At 43.5% G+C, this 21,776-nt stretch overlaps 1 protein-coding gene across 1 annotated transcript; it reads left to right on the forward strand.

The window, feature by feature from the left end:
- Positions 1 to 257: 257 nt before the first annotated feature.
- On the forward strand, positions 258 to 9,644 carry LOC142181896 (uncharacterized). Its single transcript, XM_075255551.1, has 2 exons — positions 258 to 581; positions 9,621 to 9,644. Exons 1-2 carry the CDS (start codon positions 258 to 260, stop codon positions 9,642 to 9,644), a joined length of 348 nt encoding a protein of 115 aa, XP_075111652.1.
- The last annotated feature ends 12,132 nt before the right edge of the window (positions 9,645 to 21,776 follow it).

Raw genomic sequence — 21,776 nt, forward strand, 5'->3', positions numbered from 1 at the left:
TCCCCATTCTTAACTATCACGGGAAAAAAAACGAATTATCCCCATTCTTTTTGGAATGCAGGGCAATAAAACAGTTGTGGTCTCTCTAAGGAATCGATGCTAACAGTTGAAATGGTGTCTATAGTTGGTTGACACATATACGTGACCATAACACTACTTTTAAAAATGACATTATCACTTGGCAAGATTTATTTCCCTTTATTATGTGGACCATTTGGATTAACAGGAATAACAATTTATACAACAATTTTACACACATGGCTAGCCTCCACAGTGCTATTAATCTATCAGTAGAACTTCTAACAGAAAAGGAAAATGTTACAAAGGTAAAAATTCCAATAAGCATTAAGTGGAGTAAACCTCCTAGCGGCCATATTAAGCTCAATATTGATGGTTCATTCAAACAAGCCCTATCTCTTTGTGGATTTGGCGGAGTTTTCAGAGATAATAAAGCCCAATGGATAGTTGGCTTTCATGGGAACCTTCCAGGAATAACACGTCTTCAAGCAGAATTAATGTCCTTGAAAACTGGCCTCCAGATTGCCAAAAGACAAGGGTTCACAAAATTAGATGTGGAAACAGTAACGACCTGCCAGGTCGTTTTGCCTTCTAGAACCTCGTTCCCTTAAATAAAACTTCTCGTGCTTGCTTTAGCTAATTTTCGACTTGCGGGGATGGTTGGTTTGGGATTAGGAAGAGTTTGGAGTGAAATATGCCCATTTGATTCCTTAGAATTTTCTGAAAAAGACTAAGTTTGATTTTGGTCAATATTTTGAGCAAACGGATACAGATTCGTGATTTGACGGTCCCGGAGGGACCGTGAAAAAATATGGGACCTGGGCGTATGCCCGTAATCAAATTCCGAGGTCCCTAACCCGAGGAATGAATTTTTTATTAGAAATTATTAATCTGAAGTTTTAAGTATTTAAAAAAACGAATTAATGAATGATTTCATAGGTATCGGGCTCGTATGTTGGTTCTGATGCCCGGTAAAGGTCCGAAATATCTTTTAAGACTTGCCTGTAAAATTTGGAGTCAATCCGAGTAGTTTAAGGGCGTTTTGGCCCATTAGAGGAAAATTAAGAACTTGAAGTTAAGCAGTTTGATTCATTTGGTTTTAGGGGTGATTCCTAGATTTAGCTTTGTTTCGGGTGTTCCAAAGGTTTGAGAAGGTCCATCTCGTGATTTCAGACTTGTCGATACGTTCGGGCGGGGTCCGGCAGCCCCGAGCGTTAATCGGACGAGGCTCGAGTGAAGTGGAAATTTTTTAGAAGAGCTGAAGTTGCTGCTTTTGTCATAACCGCACCTGCGGTTGGTGGACAACAGGTGCGAGACCGCAGAAGCGGTCCTTTCATCGCAAATGCGGCCTAGGGCAGGCCAGGCCATGAACCGCAGAAGCGGCTCCGCAGATGCATCCTCAAGATTGTAGAAGTAGTCCCAGCCATTTTAGCCCCTTTCGCAGATACGTTCCTCTTCTCACAGATGCGGGACTATGTTAAGTCTGGGTAGTCTAGGACCCAAAAGCATGCTCTGCGTGATATTCTTGTAGCTTGATGATAAATTCGGATTCGTATAAATTATTTTGATTAAGGTAAATGAGACTAGTGGAGGAACCTTATCCTGTTTGGTCTTTTAAAAGAGAATTTGGATATTCCTGTGAATAACTACCCCTCCTATATATATATATATTATTGTCTGCTTGTTGATGAGCTTATTTATATTTGACGCGTCGCACGTGGGATTCGCGAGCGGGGTAATAGATGCATCTATGATTCGAGCCGTTCAACCCTTGGCAGTGCACACTTTACTTTTATGCTGGATCGGGCAGTACGTCCCTCGGTGTTATTTGCGCATGCTTTGCTTAGTATTTCTCGGTGGACTGAACTTCATATATGCCTTGAAAAATGTAAATGGATATCATGACATTATTTGGAAAAAGAATTGTTACTCATTGCCATAAAACGTTAACAAATTCTGCTATTTATGCTTATTATAAATTCTTCTCATATTATTTAACCCTAGTAAGTATCAAGTCGACCTCTCGTCTCTACTTCGAGATTAGACGGGATACTTACTGGGTACATATTGTTTATGTACTCATACTACACTTCTGTATTTAATTGTACAAGGATCTGAGGCAGGTGTATCTGGCTATCAGTCTGGTGCGCATCCCTGAGCGGACTCGAGACTTCTACGGTGAGATGCTTCCCTCCCATGACGTTCAACAGCCTGAAGAAGTCCTTCTTATGCGTTTTTGCTGTCTATTCTGTTTCGAATAGTAGGATAGTGTGATTCTTTTGTATATTCTACTAGTTGCCTACAACTTGTGACACCAGGTCTTGGCATACACATTAGTAGACTGTATCATTTTGGGGTTGTATGATTATTATGATTTTATTAATCATTTCTGATTTTTATTTCAACTTAAAGAATTATTTCAACTATTTTTGGGTAAAGGTAAGTGAAAGTTTGTTTAGTATTTTTCCGCGTTGGCTTGCCCGGCAAGGGTGTTGGGCGCCATCACGGCCTATTACGAAAATGGGTCGTGACAGAATTTGACTCAACCGATGTTATTACTTGTTTGGATGATGGAATGGTAGTACTAAATGACATTATTCATGAGTGCAGGTTGTTAATGAGGCATGTGAAGGTTCAGGGAATACAACACACTTTTAGGGAGGCCAGCAAACCGGCACACATGATGGCTATGAAGGCACTGAGTGGCAACAATGGCAGGAATCTTAATATTATCTACTATGCCTCTCATTTTATGACCAATGTCATAAAATTTGACTATGAAAGCTTGACTTATGTAGTTAAGTACGTTAACAAAGATGTTTGCTTTAGACTAGTACCATTTGGAAACAAAAATGTCCTTAAAGACATGCTGTTGGTCTGTAATAGCCAAGTAGGTAATGCCCTATCGGGCTGTATGAACAGTGTTAACTCTACTATTATGTGATATATATAATATGATCCCTGTTAGGAAAAAAAAAAACTAGCCAACTTTCACCATCGCTAAAGAAATTCTCCTATTCTTAACTATCACATAATTTTTTATATAACTAAAATATACATATAATAGTTCTACATATATTTTTTATATATAATATGTATAACTATTTTTGTAATGTATATATAATGTATACGTAGCTTACTATTTATCCACTAAAATATGTTATACATTATTTTATACTAATAATATTGCGAATTACTTTCATAATCACACATCTAATACATCAAAATACCAATATTATATTAGTACTATACCATGTATAATACTCGCAAAAACCTTCTGTAAAAATACATTCGAGATTTTAAAATATCTTTATTATATCAGTATTATAACTATACGATGTATATTTAATGTACAAATAAATTTTTGCAACAAAAAAAGAAAAGAAAAAAAGATGCGTTGATCAATTATTAGCACATATATTACTATACAAGATATAAACTAAAATATAAGATATATGTCTCAAATCAAATTATACATTTTATATACAAACGTATACATTAAGTTCTTTAGAGTATATAGATCATTCTTTTATATGTATTTTCTTTGTAAACAATCCTTTTTTTCTTTTGGTATCTAAAAGTATTTTTATTTACCAAGTAATAGTCATGTAGAAGCTAGAACACCTCTGCTATCACCTAGAGAATTAGCCTTCTAACCAGACAAAGAGAGTGTTTGGCTAAGCTTATAAGCTGGTCAAACTGTCTTATAAGCACTTTTTGATTTATCTATGCGTTTGGTAAAATTAAAAGTGTTTATAAGTTAAGTGCTTATAAGTCAAAAATAAGCCAAAAGCCTTAAGTTGGTCCCCCCAACTTATCAAATTTCAGCTTATAAGCATTTTAAGTTTGACAAAAATATTTACTATTTTATCCCTAAAATACTTCTTTTTAAAACAAAACTCTTTGTATACCCAGTTCTTCAGCTACTTATTATTAATTTCAGCACTTCTATCCAAACACGTAACTGCTTATTTTTAAATCAGCTTCAGCACTTAAAATTATTTTTCAGCATCTATTACTTATCAGCTATTCTACCTCAGCTAAGCCAAACAGGCTCAAAGATTTAGTTCGGGATAATAATTCACCTCTCTCAACTTACAAGCAATGCTTGGATTCATCTTCCATCTGCAGAACTATTACATATGTTAATAGATAAAGCAACTACAGTAGTTCTGTATATTATTAGATATGTTATAATATGGAAGAGGATATAATGGATGAGAATTACTTCTGTTACAATTTTGGAAAAAAAAGTATTTATGATAGAGAAATTAGGGAAGGATTCTTTTGGATTAGCATCAATTATCAAAGTGATTTTTGTAATCTGCTAGGGAATCTTAGGCTTTTGCTTCCACTGTCTCTGTATTGGTCAAAATTTATCTCTAAATTGTTTAACTCATGGTAGCATCAGTGAGGCATTCACAAGCCGCCATGTGTCGAAGTGGTTCAGGGATAAATGAAGGTTGCGGTTGAAGAGTCAGCAAGAATTAAGGTCGAGGAGTCATAAAAAATTGAGATCGAGGTCCAATGCCCTTGGCAGAGTTATAACGACTAATTTCAAGATAGGGTATTAAAAGGGAATATTCTAGTGAATATTCCCTGCACTTGTACTATTAGGATTTCTAGGAACATGTTTCCTATAAATAGGAAGAGACATAATAATAAGGGATATGAGATATTCATTTGTAAAGGACACATTGACTTTGTAAGAGAGAATCTGATCTTTTCGCATATATACAAAACCAATCTTTTTACCAAGATTCTTGTCCAGTATTCCCATGGGATCCAAGAACAACTCAAATATTCAAAGGCTTATCAACCATTCATCATTGTTAGAATGAGTAACTACTGATCTCATCCCTTTTCGGGTGAATCACACGATTTATTTTCCTAAATGTCATTTATTACTATTTAATGTCATATTTCATCTTTTTGAATCATTGAATATTACTATCATTGCTCATATTTACTGCCACCCGAACAGAAAATACTAATTATTTGGTTTTGACACACGTAGCTTATCTATTGGATATTATTTTTAACTAAGATTAACTCTTCTTTGTATAAATCTAATTGGTTGAGCCAAAATCAATATTTTTTGGTCAAACAGTTTGGCGCCGTCTGCAGGAAATTCTTAGTTATATTTTTTAGTTTCTTTTAGATCTACAGCTAACATGAATCACTAACCTCACAAACCCCAAGACATTCCTCTTTCTTCGCACGTACAAAAACCTACATGGCAGGTAACCAAGGAGAGAGGACTAAAATAATCGGTGATTTCCCTAGAAATCTCATGAATGCTATCAACGAGTGCTGTGAAACACTAGGCGAGGACGTGATGCCCACTGCCTCCCCTAGGCGCGAGAGGTCACCTCCTCCCCGTTGTAGTATAACAAAACCTAATGGAAAAGAGCTTCCATGTCAAAAGAAGAGGGGACGCCACCACCCGTGAAAACGCTACTCGAAGCGTGGTTGACCGATACGCTAGTAAGCTTGCTCAACAAGCCCGATCCATGCACAACTAGAGAGACAACAAGAGCCTGCACAGTACAAGGAGCAGACGAACAGAGCAATCGACCAGACCCTCCAACACTAGGTATAACTCACAATATTGCTAACAGTGCAGGTGATAGCACCCTCGCTGCTGTTCTAAGGAGGACGGAGGAAATGGAGGATGAAAATAAAGCACTCGGAGACCAAATAAATAATACCAAGAACGAGTCGACAAAATACCGAGCGCTCCTTAGCTTTTGCCAAAGAGGACGCCGACAGGTTTGTAGAGCAGTCGTACAACGAAGAATTAGCCATGCATGCCATACCAAAGACCTTCAAAATGCAGCCCTAGCTTAGGATATACGGCGAGATGACCAATCCCGAAGATCATATGACTCATTACGTCACCGCTGTGAAAGGAAACAACTTCACCAAGGAACAAATGTCCTCTATTTTGCTAAAAAAGTTTGGCGAAACCCTTACAGGAGGGGCATTAACATGTGTTTACCGTGAAAATGGTAACACCAATTAAATTTATAAATGGGATTCTAAAAACACGTGATCTATTCTCGAGCTAGTTGTTTAGAGCAGCTAATGCTTAAGAATATGAAGTTTAACAATGAAATGCAAGCTAAGGACGGGGCGATAACCAAACATAAAGGCTTACTGTCCAGGCATGTTTTACTGATGGGATACGGGTTAAAATGGGGAGTTGAACGAACCGAGTGAACCTACTGCTCGGGTGCAAGATCGGTTGATGGGGGCCTCAGGGCCAATGTTCGGATCGAGCTCGAGGTATCGAGGACAGTCGGGAATGGGATAACAGTTAGATTATGATCAAACAAAGCTTCTATATGGCCAATACCAAGCGATAAAATGACGAACAAGTAAGAAAGCGATAAATATTAAGGTGGCCTCAGGCTAATGAGAACGGGCGAGTTTAAAAAGAAAAGAGAGAGAGAGAGATTGCATTTGTGGAGAAATGGAGCAACATCAGCCCTTTACAAGGTAGTGCGAGTTCCCTTTATATAGGAGGGGAACTCGGCTATAGTACAACATGCGTTAATTGCTAAGTACGGAGATGGGACGGCTAGATGCGATGCTTCGGCATAGGCTTTGGATAGGCCGGCCCTGTCAGACTTCGTCGCGTACCTTGGGATTTTCCCCTTCTGTCCTGGCTTCGATCTCCGTCTTCTTTGAGTCAAGCCTCGATGAGCCTCGAGGGAAGGGACTCAGCCGTGGCTCCACGTCCTCGGGGTCTCGAGGCATCCCTTCGAAATTACTTGATAGCAAGAAAACAAGTGTTTTGATTTTTGCCGCATACAGATAGTCTCCGTGTTTCCCAGAACGAAGCGAGGGGAAATAATTCTGACACTTGATTCCTCGATCTCCCTACGACGACGTCACACTAATGATGCAACCTATGGTGCGAGCTTTTGTGGCAACCGGGACATTCCACAAATTTGTGTATTTCGACTTCATTCAATGCGCTACTGGTTCCCATTCTCCAAGGTGAATGTACCACCGTTGATTCGGTTTTTCAAGGATGCAGTAATTGCGTTCGCCGGTCAATCTTCCAAAGCCTCGATGACCGTTTCGTAACCCATATAAATAGGGGTGCTTTGGCGTTGTTTTTTCTATCCCAGTGCCTTCGTTGGCTTATTTGCCCATTCCTTCTTATCATCTTCTTCTATCCTTGAACATCATGCTTGGGGCTTATAGCCTCAAGGCCGTTAGGCGGAGCTTCCTTAGATTGTGTTGTGGTCCTTTGTCGGGGATTCCCTTTATCGAGCACAACCATGATGTCATGTTGCTACTGTGGTCATTGACATGTTTGTCGTGGTTGTTGTTGTTGGCCCAAGATGGTGATGAACGGGGAATCGATTTCCCCCTTATGTATACAGCCGTTCGGACTATGCACTGCTGCTCACTCTTCTACTAGGGCCTGGCGTGGCACTTCATCCCTTGGGTTTTTTCTTTCCTAATGGATAAAATGGCACTACTGGCCGTCAAGGTTGGGGCCTGCCGAATCTTCAACCTTTAGCTTCGGCGGGTCATGTCTCTTTTCTTTGCCTCCTCTGCATCCCCTCCTTTTCCTCTTCTTCATCTTCTACGGCGGGAATCCCCTGGGCGATTGAGCTGGGAACCTAGAGGGGGCGTCGAAGGAATCGCCCTCGATGATGTGTTCTCGAGGGGGCGGTGCTCGATGATGCTGATACCGGAGATGGGTTTTCGTGGATGGACCGGGCTCTCGGGTTTCATCACATGTACATCCTTCAGTTCCTCCGTTTTAGGTGTAGAGAACCTCTGTAGTATTTTGTAATTGTATGTAAGAACCCCTCGAGGGTTGTCGTACATGGATTTTTATGAATATGAATATACTTCATTGACTTCTACTTTCGATTCTTGCCTCATAGTTTCATGCTCTCGTGCCTTTCGAGGCCTTTTGAATGTCTTCCTTTATTGTCGACCGCTGATATATAACTCGAACGCGAGCTTCTTTCCGATCCTCTACTGATTGACATGGCTTTCTTTCGAACCCTCTGCCGATTGACATGGCTCTTTTTCGAGCCCATCGTCGTACCTCGGACCAAGCCTGAATTGATCTAATAGGCTCGGGCTGTCAGGCCCTCCGAGTTGCATGGAGATAATACACCGAGTTTTGGAGATTTCGAGAATGTTATCCTGAATGAAGGTCAACTTTGGGTACTTGGGGGTCCCTTTTGATCTTGATGCAGATAGCTTTTTAAAGTGTATAGGATAGACTTCTGTTGAGGAGTTGCCTCGGGCCTTCGTGGAGCCTTAGTGATCGGAGCTTCACGTGCTTATTTCTCTTTTTAGAAAAGGAAACCATGAGACCAAGTACCGTCTTGAGTCGAATGATGACGTTGAAATCTTCCCGAAGCATGACTTCCTTTTGGCGGAGGTCCTCGAGGTCAGACACTGTCTCGAGACTGAAGACAATACAGTTGACTCCTTGAGGCCTGACCTCTCATTGATGGATTCCCCTGGGGTCGGGTATCACCCCATCGATCTGTATCAAGGTTGTTGGCTTCCCAGGGCTCACTCCAGGTAGGCGAGTCGTCGCTGCTTCTTGCATATATGTGGGTCAACTTCGGCAGCTTCTAAAAACCTCACTATTTTAGATAGCTGCCCTTCCGCTTTGGCATAGGGTTTTTCATTTCTCCAGGCGCAAAAGGCGTTGGCGTGCGTTCTTGCTCTGATCTATCAATTTTACCATAGTCATGGCGACTATTTCAGGGCCGGCCCGGCAGGGAGTGGGGAGTGCTGCTCCCGGCGCTCAGGATCCGCGCGAGTTCGCTCTGAAGACCGTGTCATTGATAAGAGAGGAAGATTTTGGGATGGTGAGGAGATACTGCGGATTGATCGAGGAGATTGCGCTGCAGGTGCTTTCCCCGAATGAGAGTATTACAGAATCCGCTGATGGATTCTTGAGCGTATACCTATATCCTTCTTCATTTGGCCCGTTTGATAGGGTTGTGCTTGATTTTTGCTTGAAGTATCGGGTTACTTTGGTGTAGATACATCTCGTTTTGGCGAGTGGTGCTGATGATGAGGTTCTTTGCGGAGAGGGTTGGGCTTGAATTCATGTTTAGCCACCTCGTCAGGCAATACCGGCCCTTTCATCACTGAAGTATGCTAACCCTGAGGTGTCATTCGTCCACGCCCTTTGTTGTCGATAATGAAGAAGATGGGGATCGAGAGTGGGCCAGTTGGTTCATCTGGGTCCGGACGGCCGACATTATCCCTCTGGAGCTTTTGCCATTTTTCGAGGGATGGAATTATGCACGTGAGCGGAGCGTCTGGTGCTTTTTCAAATTTTGCTTATAGCGAAAATCAATTGAGTAATCGTGTTTTTTCCCTTTTACCGCAACTTCATGGACACCGAGCGAAGTTCTTGATCTGCCCGGCTGGGTCCAAAGGCTAGTGACCCATTCGACTTGCGATGAGCATAGGTGGCGAGCTGTATTCCGCATCATATGGGGAACGAAATACCAAGGTATGCGCATATGCTGCCCTTGCCTTATCCTTCGTATATTTTAGGCAACATTTCTCCCTTTCTTTTGCATTGGCTTTTCCGTTTGCAGGTATCGGGCGGTTCTTTGGGATGAGGTAGTGCTCTTCCGAAGGGGGGAAAGAGGCGTCGGCCTCCGAGCTGAGGGACGATGGCGATAAATGGGATTGGTACCCACAGTGCGATGGAGCTTTCAGTGGTGCTAAATGAGCTCGTGCCTCCGAGGAGAGGGCATCGTCCGAGCCTGCTAATTCCGGAGTGTCAAATTCCCTAATGGCGATTCCTCTAAGTGAATATGCTTTGTCTGAGATTGTTTCTCCTAGGGCCGAAGAGGTAGGCTCAACAAGAGTGTTCTCCGACTTCGAGGAAGTCTGTCGGTTTCACTTCATGGTGAGCTTAGGCGCAACTTTCCTATATTCCACATACTCCTCTCTTTATTGAGTTTTTCTTTTGTAAGCCTATGATAGGCTTAGATCTGAGTTTTTCCGTCAAGGAGCTAGGATTCGGAAAATTCTGGATGAGGGCGAGTCCTTTAGGCTCCTTAGCGAGGAGAAGGAGGTTGAGTTGCTGCATCGGCGATATGAGGTGTACCGGAGCTCGAACTACGAGAGCTATCTGATGGAGCAGGTAACCTTTTGTAGCACGCGCTTCGCTCCTTTTAGACCTTAAGGTTAACCCTTTTTTTGTTGTATTAGATGCAGAAAAAGACGGAGGCCCTGGTCAGGTGCAAGCTCAAGCTTTAGAGGAGACAGGCGCTTTGGCCAAGATCCCTGCCTTCGAAGCCCAACTCCGCTTGGCCCGTGACAACGCAATAGTTCTAGCAGATATGATCGAGTAACTCGAGTCTGGTGTCTTGAAGATCAGGGCCGAGATAATCGATGCCCGGGCTGAAGCGACACTAAGCCGAACCAAGGCTGAACAGGAGATGGCGATTCGTATGAAGGATGTTGTTGATGCCCAGGCCGAGCTGAAGCGGGCCCTCGACCGGGAGAATAAGATCGAGGAATATGTTTGTTTGCAGATCCCGAAGAGAGCTACTCGAGGAGATCGATGCAAGGCCCTTTGTTCTCTCAGAGGAATTGGCTCAAGCAAGAGCTAACGAGCGTGACGGTCGGTCACTTCTTACTGGCGTCGCGAAGAGCGAATCCGGAAGGTTGTAGCCTTTTGGAGCAGAGTGTAGATTTCGCTGTTTTTGCGTTTTGTATTTGATACTTGTAGAGCATTTTTGTAGATAGAGAGGGCGCCTTTTTGCATATGTAAGATAAGAGGAAACTTGAAGCTTTATTTCTTTTGCATCCCTTTCTGTATTGCTTTTAACCAGGTGGGTTGGCTTCCGTGTTTGGTGGGAGCCCCGTAGATCCGGAACTAATCAGGCAGGCCTTGGGGCTTTTAAGTGCGACCTTTGACGTGAGCAGGCGTTGGGGCCTCTATGCTTTGCCTAGCTGTTTAGGCTCAGTCTCCGAGTCAGGCCTTGACTCGAGCTTGCTTGACCTTCAGTCTTCTATGCCCGTGTGGGCGGATGGTGATTGTTCTCATTTCTTGCCCTTGGGCATTCGTTGTTTCAACTATTTTGGGTCCATCCTCCGAGTCGCGTTGCGATTCAAGCTTTAATTGACCTTTAAGTTCTTTCCTGCCTTCATGGGCGGACAACGGTGGCCTTTATTTCTCGCCCTCAGGTGTTTGTTGTTTCAACTATTTCGGGTCCAGTCTCCGAGTCGAGTTGCGATTCGAGCTTTAATTAAAATTTAAAGTTCTTTTGATTTTCAGACCGGCGATAGTGCCTCTTACGCTGTTTTGGTCATTGAGACCTTTTAAGATGTGTCTTGAAGGATTGCATAGTTAATTATTTTGGATGCAGTCTCCGAATCGGGTTACGATTCGAGCTCATTTTAATCCTCAAGTTGTCAATTTTCAAGCTGGCGACAATGGCTCTTACACTATTTGTTCGTAGAGACCTTTTAGTGTGCGGCCCGGAGGCTCGTTTGGCTGGCGACAATGGCTCTTACGCTATTTTTCCCATGGGTTTTTTGTAAGCTTTGTTTTCCGCTTGTTAAGGTCTTTTGAAATAATTTTGTCTGACCCGTCGTCGGTTCCGGAAGAACCTCGATTTCAAGTCGTTATCGGCGATGTTTGAGCACCTCGGAAGGTTTTTAACTCGTAGATCAATGCCTTGTGATTTGGAGCTGATGTGGTCGAAGCTCGTTTTTGCCTATTGAGGGAAGCCTGTTTTAACTGGTTCTTTCCGAAGTATATTCGAAGTAGTGGCTTGTGATTTTGTTTAGCGACAGTCAGGAGTCCCCGAGTCGCACTATTTTGGTTGTATCAGCCGTTTTGACCGTAGTCATGTGCGTTTGGCTGGAGCCATTTTTGATCCTGAGTGATAGTTTAGGCGTCTTCATCGAGGGTATACCCTTTCGGGATTCTTACAAATGCTACGTATAGCCTAAACTTTGGGATTTTCATGCCTGTTGAGGTCTTACAGTTTGTCATGCCTGTTGAGGTCTTACAGTTTTTGTTGTAATGTAGAATAGATCTGGTTACACCGAGTCTGCTCGCTAGAGGTCTTACAGTTTCGGGTTTTCCAGTGCATGGAGATTAGTGATAGTCTCCGAGTCATCGAGTTTATTTCAGCTCGAAGGTCACTTTTTGTAAGCTCGGAGTTGCCTTGCAGGGGCTTTATGAGCCCGGAGTTCCAACCCTAGGGTCGTGTGGGTGCCAACTTGTTGACGTTAAGTCTCCGAGTATTTCGGGATGCATTGGGTTGAGGGGTCCCTGCCGGGAGTATACAGCGATTTCCTTGTTTGGAGAACAAGATGCTGAAAGATATTCTTTTATTGCTTGGCATAAACACATATCATTTCATTGTTGTGAGCTCGGCCCACGCGGGCGCGGCTCCTCGGACCATTTGGTTCGGTACATAATTCCCTATTGAAACTTAGTCTGCTATTTTTTGGTCCTTTCGAGGGGATGGTGCCCTTAAGAGAATATCATCGCTCGTCGTTTGATTGTAGAAGAAGGCCTGTGATCTTGTCGGATCCTCCTCTGGGGGTACGTTGCTCCGCTAATAATCTTGCTGGCGAGACCCTCTTTGGGGCGGAAGTTTGATTGAGGGGAAAGAGCGCGGCGGCCCCTGTTAAGGCCTTGGGATCCCCGGGTGAAGTTAGAATTTCCAAATGTCTCGGTCGATTGTCTGCATACAGGTTAGTGAAAAAATAATCAAAGGAGTGAAGCAGCTCTTCCTTACCGCGGGATGTGTAGGCGACGTTTCGAGATTTGGTATATTCCCTTTGACCCTTTCGAGGGTGGAGGTATTGACGCCGGCGATGCGTCATATGGCGAGGAATCTCCCCTCGTCGCGTATTGCTCCCTGTCAACTATTTTAATCCCGCTCCTTTCGTGGGATTTCATCCTTTTGGTGAAATGGGGTCGACGCTGTCTCCGGGCGGTGTGCCGGTGGACGTATGAATAAGACGTTCGTGCCTTGTGCCTTCTTTGATGGTACAGAGATCGGCGTCCCAACCCGAGCTTAGACGAGCTGTATCAAGAGAATGGTCTTTGTGGTGATCGTCATTTGGAATCCGTCAAGGATTCGAGATGCGAGTGCAATTTGGTTCGTTAGTCCGAACTGCCCCATTAACTTTGGTCCGACATCGTTGGTATGCTTGATCGAACCACCAGAATTTATGAACACATGTTTTATTTGAAGTAGATCAAATGAGGGAGAGGATTACCAATGCGCCAGTGTGAGGCCAAGGCGAAGTCTCAGTGCCTTTTTTTCTGAATGTAACGGCATCCTCCATGACATATCCCGCAGCAGTCTTTTCCTAGTAACGAGCGTTTTACTTTCCATTTTTATAAGTCCTTGGAGGGTGTTGCCGCTTCTCCGCTGTCGTGGAAATACGTCGTGGCTCATTTCCTTCGTTCTACCTGGTTGCCTTCCTCCCTTGGGGCTAAATTCAAGCTTGATCGCTCGACAGTGCTCGGCGGCGATTTTTATTCAGTAGCACGGCTATTCTTCTCCTGAGCTGGTGACCATTTCTGACCCCATGGCCGCGCACGCTCTGCAGTTCCCGTGCTAGGTTGCGGTTCCTTTGAAGGGGTTTTGGTCGAATAGGCCTGAGTCGTTCGGCGTACCTGGTTTCGCTTATGGTGATCACGATGTTTGGTATAGCAATGCTAAAATCGTACTCTGCCAGGCGGGATCCCCCTGTCAGCCATGCCTCGTCGGATCTGGTTCTACTGAAGATTCCTCAACGATGTTGCCCTCGAGTTATTTCCTGATCGTTGCGAGGTAGGTTGCATCTTGTGGCAATCCTCCTATCCGCGTGCATGGGTGGTACCTCCACCCGTTTGGCATTAGTCTCTTTGACAGGAGCCTGCTTGGGTACACCGAGCCCGAGAAGGCTTCCAAATGGTCGTCACGGCCCTAATTCGTGGCTGGTGCGGGGTACGGGCACCTAACCAGATCTTGGTTTGGTATTTGATCAAGTTTCATTTGAAATGCCCTGAAGTAGTCGGGCATGGTTCATTTAGGCTTCGGGCGATGGCCTGTGTTGCCCAGTCATCTGAAACCAGGGGCAATCTCGTTCATTCTATTAGGTAATGAGGCGCGACTTCCTGTGGCATTTCATTCTCTCTTATTCGGCCTCAGATGTGTCGGGCTCTCCCGTTGCTACTTCAATGGCATCGGCATGTGCCCCTACGGAGGAATCTGCTAGTACGGTAAGCGAGTTTATGAGGTTAGGCACTAGGCTATGGTGCCACATTATGGTTCATTTTGAGAGTGTTTTCCCGAACTTCTTCAACAAGACGGGCTCTAACTCAGCATCTTGAAGGTCACTGCCTTTTCCCGCGCGCGTGTAAGCGGTGGTGCGCTCATTGAGATCTGAGGTCCTGTCGTACTTAGGGAGTTCCGGTGTTCTGAATTTCCGTGAAACGGGTCCCGGGACCGCTTCCTCGGGGGACAACTATTGTATGAACTTCCACAAACTTGACTCGATCCTCTTGGAGAGATCCCCAAGAATCTTCGTTATGGAAGGGTCTGTTACCGATCCGTTGTTGCTCGATCTCTTCGGTATTCATTCGGCGTGGGGAGCTGTTTTCGGTGCTACTGTGCTGGGATTCTTCGGGTGGCTCTACAGCTGAGCGACAGCCAACTGCTGTGCCTGCAACATTTCAAAAATATCGTGAAGACTCACTTCCCGTGCTTCTCTAGCCAGGTTTTTTGGGCTTCATATCGGTCGATATGTTGTATGATCCCATCGGTGTGTGAGGCTTCGTCGACCTATTGCGCGCCTTGCAGACCCGCGTCCGCTGGAATCAACCCAAATGCGGTATCGGGATTCTACGGCATTGTGCCAACCACTAGAACGACCACACCGTTTCCGCCGTGATTTTTGAGGCTGTCGTTTTCGACTCTGTTTACTGAGCCAGACATTTTGACCTGAAATCAAAGGATCTTGGAAAAGAAAAAGTGTAAAAGATAACTTGCGTTTTTGTTATGGAACCAACAAGAAAATAATCACTATTATTTTTAGCCTCACGGTGGGCGCCAAACTGTTTACCGTGAAAATGGTAACAACAATTAAATTTGTAAATGGGATTCTAAAAATATGTGATCTATTTTTATGCTAGTTGTTAGAGCAGTTGATGCTTAAGAATATGAAGTTTAACGATGAAATGCAAGCTAAGGACGGGGCGATAACCAAACCTAAAGGCTTACAATTCGGGCATGTTTTACTGAGGGGATACGGGTTAAAATGGGGAGTTGAATGAACCGAGAGAACCTGCTGTCCAGGTACAAGATCGGTCGATGGGGGCCTCGGGGCCAATGTACAGATCGAACTCGAGGTATCGAGGACAGTCGGGAATGGGATAACAGTTAGATTATGATCAAACAAAGGTTCTATATGGCCAATACCAAGCGATAAAATGAAGAACAAGTAAGAAAGAGATAAATATTAAGGTGGCCTTAGGACAATGAGAACGGGCGAGTTTAAAAAGGAGAGAGAGAGAGAGAGAGATTGCATTTGTGGAGAAATGGAGCAACATCATCCCTTTACAAGGTAGTGCGAGTTCCCTTTATATAGGAGGGAAACTCGGCTATAGTACACATTAATTGTTAAGTACGGAGATGGGACAGCTAGACGTGACGCTTCGGCATAGGCTCTGGTTAGGCCGGCCCTGTCAGACTTAGCCGTGTGCCTTGGGAGCTTCCCACTCTGTCTTGGCTTCGATCTCCGTCTTCTTTGAGTCGGGTCTCGACGAGCCCCGAGGGAGGGGACTCAGTCATGGCTCCACGTCCTTGGGGTCTCGAGGCATCCCTTCGAAATAACTTGATAGCAAGAAAACAAGTCTTCTGATTTTTGCCGCATACAACATGGTACTCACAGCTAGCAGGCCACTTCATAGAAACTTTAGAGGAAATGGCCGATAAGTTTGTAACGGATCATGCCAGAGCCAAAAAGGCCGAAACAAGAATAAATGACATATTCGCCATAAAGCAGTCCTTGGGAGAAGGACTAAAGGACTTCCTTGCTGATTCAACTAGGTGTGGATGACCTTGTTGAACGTGTACGAGGGCATGGCAGTTGCGGTTTTCCATAATGGGTCGAGTAGACATGGTTCAAGAGCAACTAGAAAACTGTTGAGCCGGTAAAATATCCTCCAACCTCTTGGGACGAGATCCACAATGCTTACTGTGTTGAAGTCCGAGGAGATGAGGACGACCTCAACGGACCAACCCATTAGTTCATCCGTCACAAGCCGAAAAAAGAATAAAGAGACAACATCAGGAGGGATCACCCGGTCTCACGACCCAACACGGAACAACACTAGCCATACGTTAGGGCCCTCGCCCCACCTTCCATCCGTTGTGAAAAAGGCCCATCTAGGTCAAATACGAGGACTCACCGGAACGAGAGAGGTAATTCCCCCTTATTATTTGCTCACAATTTTTGTTTATCACCTATAGAAATAGTCTATGCTCTGGAGAAACTCGGAACGAAGGTAAAGTGGCCACCAAAGATGAGGTCCAATCCAAGCACCAAAATATTTGATGCCCTCTGTGAGTTCCACCAAGAACGTGGGCACAAAACAGAAGTTTTTATATCCCTCAGGCATGAAGTTGTAATCATGTTGCGGTAGGGACACCTAAAAGAGCTGCTAAGCGACAAGGGGAGGAATAACTTTGCTAGAGGACGTGAACACCAAGGTCTACCGAAGCCGCCATCACCAGCTCGTACTATCAACATGATCATCGGCGGTAGCGATGACGCCTCCATCAACGACATTAAATTCACCACCACTCACAAGCGCAAGCGATCTATCACCTGCGAACGATATGACAAACTCGAAGAAAGTATCATCTTCGACGAGTCAGATGCCAACGGTTTGATTTTCCCTCGCAATAATGGCCTCATCATTACTTGCATATTTTAGATAGTGATGTATCATGGTGGACGATGGAAGTGGGGCATGCATTATCCATCCTCGAGACTTACCCAAATGAGGATAGAGGACAAGATAGTGTCGCACAACATCATGCTAATTGGTTTAAATAATGCAGTTGAGCAGAAATAGGGAGAAATTACACTCTTCATCCGGGACGGCATCATAATAATGGAGATGACATTCCACATCGTAGACCAGGGCACCATGTACAATGCTATAGTTGGATGACCATGAATACATCCCATGAGAGCCATCCCTTCCAGCCTATACCAAGCAATCAAATTCCCAATACACTGGGGGATATTCAGCATACGCGGGGAACAACTTACATCCTGGGAGTGCTACCGCATTGCCTTAGATGGCACAACAACCCAATTGAAAAAAGTAAGGAAAAAGAGGCATACAATTAATAGGGTCGAAGTTAACACAAGAAGAGACCAAGGACATCATCATGGATCCCGAAATGGTCGAGGCCGCAGACTCGACCATAAAGGACCTCGACCCCATTCAATTAGACCCTAATGACCATAGCATAAAGGCCTACATCAGCTGCAAACTCCAAGAACCAGACAAATTCAATTAATTCTTAATAACTAATTCAAATTTGTTTGCCTTCAGTTAGGCAGATATGTCGGGCATCCCCAGGAAGATCGTCGTGTACAAACTAAACAACGACCCATTCTACCCCTTAGTAAGACTGGTCAGCCATAAATTTAAACCTGCCATCAATGATGTTGTCTGCGAAGAGGTAGAGAAACTATTGAAAAATGGCTCCATCAGGGAGTCGAAGTACCCCAAATAAATCGCCAACGTAGTGACAGTCAAAAAGAATAATAGGAAACGACGGATGTGCATGGATTTCATGGACTTGAACAAAGCATGTCCGAAGGATTCGTTCCCATTACCACACATCGACCAATTCATCAACACAATGGCTTGGCATGAGTTATTGAGTTTCTTGGACGAGTACTCAGTCTATAACCAGATACTTATGGAAAGAGAGGACCAGGAGAAAACCACACTCATCACCCACCAAGTAACATATTATTAAAGGGTCATGCAATTCGGGCTGAAGAATGCGGGGGCTACATATCAAAGGTTGGTCACGAGGATATTCAAAGATCAGCTCGACAAGACCATGGAAGTATATATCGATGACATACTGGTCAAGTCCGTAAAGATAGAGGATCATATCCACCATTTGAAGGAAGCTTTCGACATAGTGAGGCGGAACAAAATGAAACTAAATCGGGAGAAATATGAGTTTGGCGTAGCCTCTAGGATGTTCTTGGGGTTTTTTGTATCACAATAGGGGATCGAGGTCAACCCGAACAAAATCAAAGCTATCGAAGGGATACCAAAGCTACTGACTACCAATAAGCAAGTCCAAAGTTTGACTGGTCGAATTGTCGCCTTAATGAGGTTCATCTCGCGGTCGTCTGACATATGTCACAAAGTTTTTGGTGTATTCAAAAAGGATAACTGCCTTGAGTGGACACCCGAGTACGCACAAGCTCTACGAGAACTGATGGCATATCTGTCATCACCACCCCTACTCACAAAGCCCGAACCGGGGATCCTCTGCTCATCTGCCCGTTCGTCTCCGAAGTAGCAGTAAGTGCAGTCCTGATTTGAGAAAGCAAAGGTACACAATCTCCTATCTATCACATTAGAAAAACACTTGTCAATACCAAGACGAGGTAACCGCACCTTGAGAAGCTGGCATTGGCACAAGTCATTGCTTCCCAAAAGCTTAGACCCTATTTTCAGTGCCACCCTATCTAGGTCATTACCACCTTCCCCCTAATAGGCATTTTGCATAAACCCGAGCTATCGGAGAGGCTGGCCAAGTGGGCCTTCGAGCTAAGTGAGCACGATATCACATATCAGTCGTGAACAACAATAAAGTCGCAAATGCTCGCCGACTTTGTCGCAGGCTTCAGTACGAAGATAATGCCCGAAGTCGAGAAGGAAGCTGTCTAAGTTTCTCTCCAAATACAGGACCTCTTGGTCCTATATACCAACGACATATCCAACGCTTCCGGATCCGGACTAGGACTCGTGCTCGAGATCCATATAGGCGAAGTAATCCACCAGTCCATAAGATGCCCAGATATGACTAAGAAAAATGTCGCGCATGAGGTTGTAATTGCAGGATTGAGGCTAGCACTCAAGTACGGGGCGAAGTGGTTGAAACTCCGCTGTGACCCCAAGCTCGTAGTCAACCAAATTACCGGGACTTTCCAAATCAAATAACAAAGGTTGCAAAAATATCAGACAGATATCATTAAGCTACTGCCGGAATTCGATGAATGCCAGCTTAACTAGATCCCGTGTGCGCAGAATACTAAAATGGACGTCCTCACCAAATTGGTGGTAGCTACCAAAAGCATCACGACCAGGGATAAAAGTGTAGTCCACCTCCTCAACTCATCACTAGACCAAATCGAGGTAAGATTTGTAAGCATAACTTGGGATTGGCGCAATTGTATTATCGCCTATTTGCAGGATGTCACACTTCCAAAAGACAAAAAGGAAGCCAAGCAACTAAGAATGCAAGCAACCAAATATATTCTCCTCTATAGCGATATGTACAAGAGGATTTACAGCGAAACTTTGGCGAAATGCTTGGGTCCAAATCAAACCCAGCGCATCCTTGAAGAAATCCATGAAGGCCATTGTGGTGCTCACTCTAGCAATCGAGCACTCATAAGATGCCTCATATGGGCAGGATACTATTAGCCTACCATGAAAAAGGACGCCTCAGAATTTGCAAAGAAATACGAATAATGCCAGAAGTATGCTCCAATGATTCACCAAGCAGGCGAACGTCTCCACTCAATCACCTTTTCGTGGTCGTTCATCAAGTGGGGAATAGACATCGTGGGCCCCATCCCAGAAGGGCGAGGTAATGTATGATTCCTTTTGGTTTTATCTGATTATTTCTCTAAATGGGTGGAAGCAGGAGCATTTGCCCAAATACGCGAACAAGATGTAATCACCTTTATATGGAGAAACATCATCTGTCGATTCGGCCTACCTAAGGAAATCGGCTACGACAACGGGCCCCAGTTCACTAGAAAGAAAATCGTCGAATTCTTCGAAATGTGGCATATCAGGAGGATACTTTCGACCCCGTATCGCCCCAGCGGGTAACGAACAAGCAAAGTCCTCCAACAAGTCCATATTAAACATCATGAAGAAAAACTCAAAGAAGCTAAAGGACTGTGGTCGGAGATACTATCGGAAGTATTGTGGGCGTATAGAACTACTCCGAAGACGAGCACAGAAGAGATGCCCTACTCTTTAGTCTATGGTACTGAAGCAGTTATACCAGTTGAAGTCGGAGAACTCAACCTAAGGTACTCCCACCAAAGCAGTACTAGTAATGATGAGAGTATAAGGCAGTAACTCAATAAAATCGATGAATGAAGAGATATGGTTTACATAAGGATGGTGTCACGACCCAAAAATCCCTCTGAAGGAGTCGTGATGGCACCTAGTCTCTAAACTAGGTAAGTCTAACATAAACTGAAATAACATTGATATTTACTAACTTTAAATTAAATTATTCAGAACAAATTATAATTCCCAAAATTGGTGGTACAAGTCACAAGCCTTTCTAAGAGTAGTTATACAAAATAAATACATCACTGCTCCAAAACAAAAGGAACAAATGAAAATAAGTACAAATGAAGGTGACTCCGAGGCCTGCGAACGCTGTAGTAGGTTTACCTTGAGTCTCCACCGCAACGACCCGCACAACTAATACCGATCAAATACCTGGATCTGTATACCAAAAATGTACAGAAGTGTAGTATGAGCACACCATAGCGGTGCCCAGTAAGTATCAAGACTAACCTCGGTGGGGTATTGACGAGGAACAGTCAAGACACCTACAGGTCAAATGATACGAACAGGATATGATAATATAATATCAAGATAAAGATAACGAGGTAATATCAACAGCGGAAAGAATTCAAAATACAAACAGTAGGAACAATAAAGGGAGAGCATGGATAGTAACGAACGATAACCAAGTAAATCAGATAACCAAGTTAAACAATACTAACATAATAGGAACAGAGACAAGTAAGAATATATTCAATTAAAGAAGTCAATGCCTACTCAATCAATCACATCATGTCTAATACACAATCCCGACCATCTAAATTCTCGGTTTCTCATATCATAATCTCAACTTTCGAGCCTTCAGCACAAATGGCACCTTGTGCCCCCATCTTTTACATCTCACTTTTAACAACGAAATTCACATGCTATACAATACATAATGTCCGTGCAATGAACTCAATATATCCAAGAAGTCATCTTTACCTAATATAAGTGAAATTACAATTTCTAAACTAATTAGGAAAGTCAGCGAGAAAAGATGAAGTTATTTCTTTTGAAAATAATTTGAGTAAAGAAAGTACCCCTTTTAATTTAAAATACAACATCGAATGGATTATTACCTTTAACATGAAAGTTAATAACTTAAAACATAGTAGAAATTCCTTTTTTAGGTAAAATACAACCTCAGACGGTTTAAGGGAATATCATTGAGAAATTAATTAAATTAACGATGTAACAATTATTGATGTTTGAAGTATTGGAATGTGTGTGTGTGTATATATATATATATACGGCGAGGTATTGAAAACACTATAGGTTCTACCACAAAGGATCACAGCGATAAAGGAATGCAAACAATTTAAACACTTGGATTGATAACAACAAATAAACACGGCAACATAAAGTGCACGGCATCACCCTTATT

Source organism: Nicotiana tabacum, chromosome 6 (genome assembly GCF_000715075.1).
Source record: "Nicotiana tabacum cultivar K326 chromosome 6, ASM71507v2, whole genome shotgun sequence".
NCBI lineage: Eukaryota > Viridiplantae > Streptophyta > Magnoliopsida > Solanales > Solanaceae > Nicotiana > Nicotiana tabacum.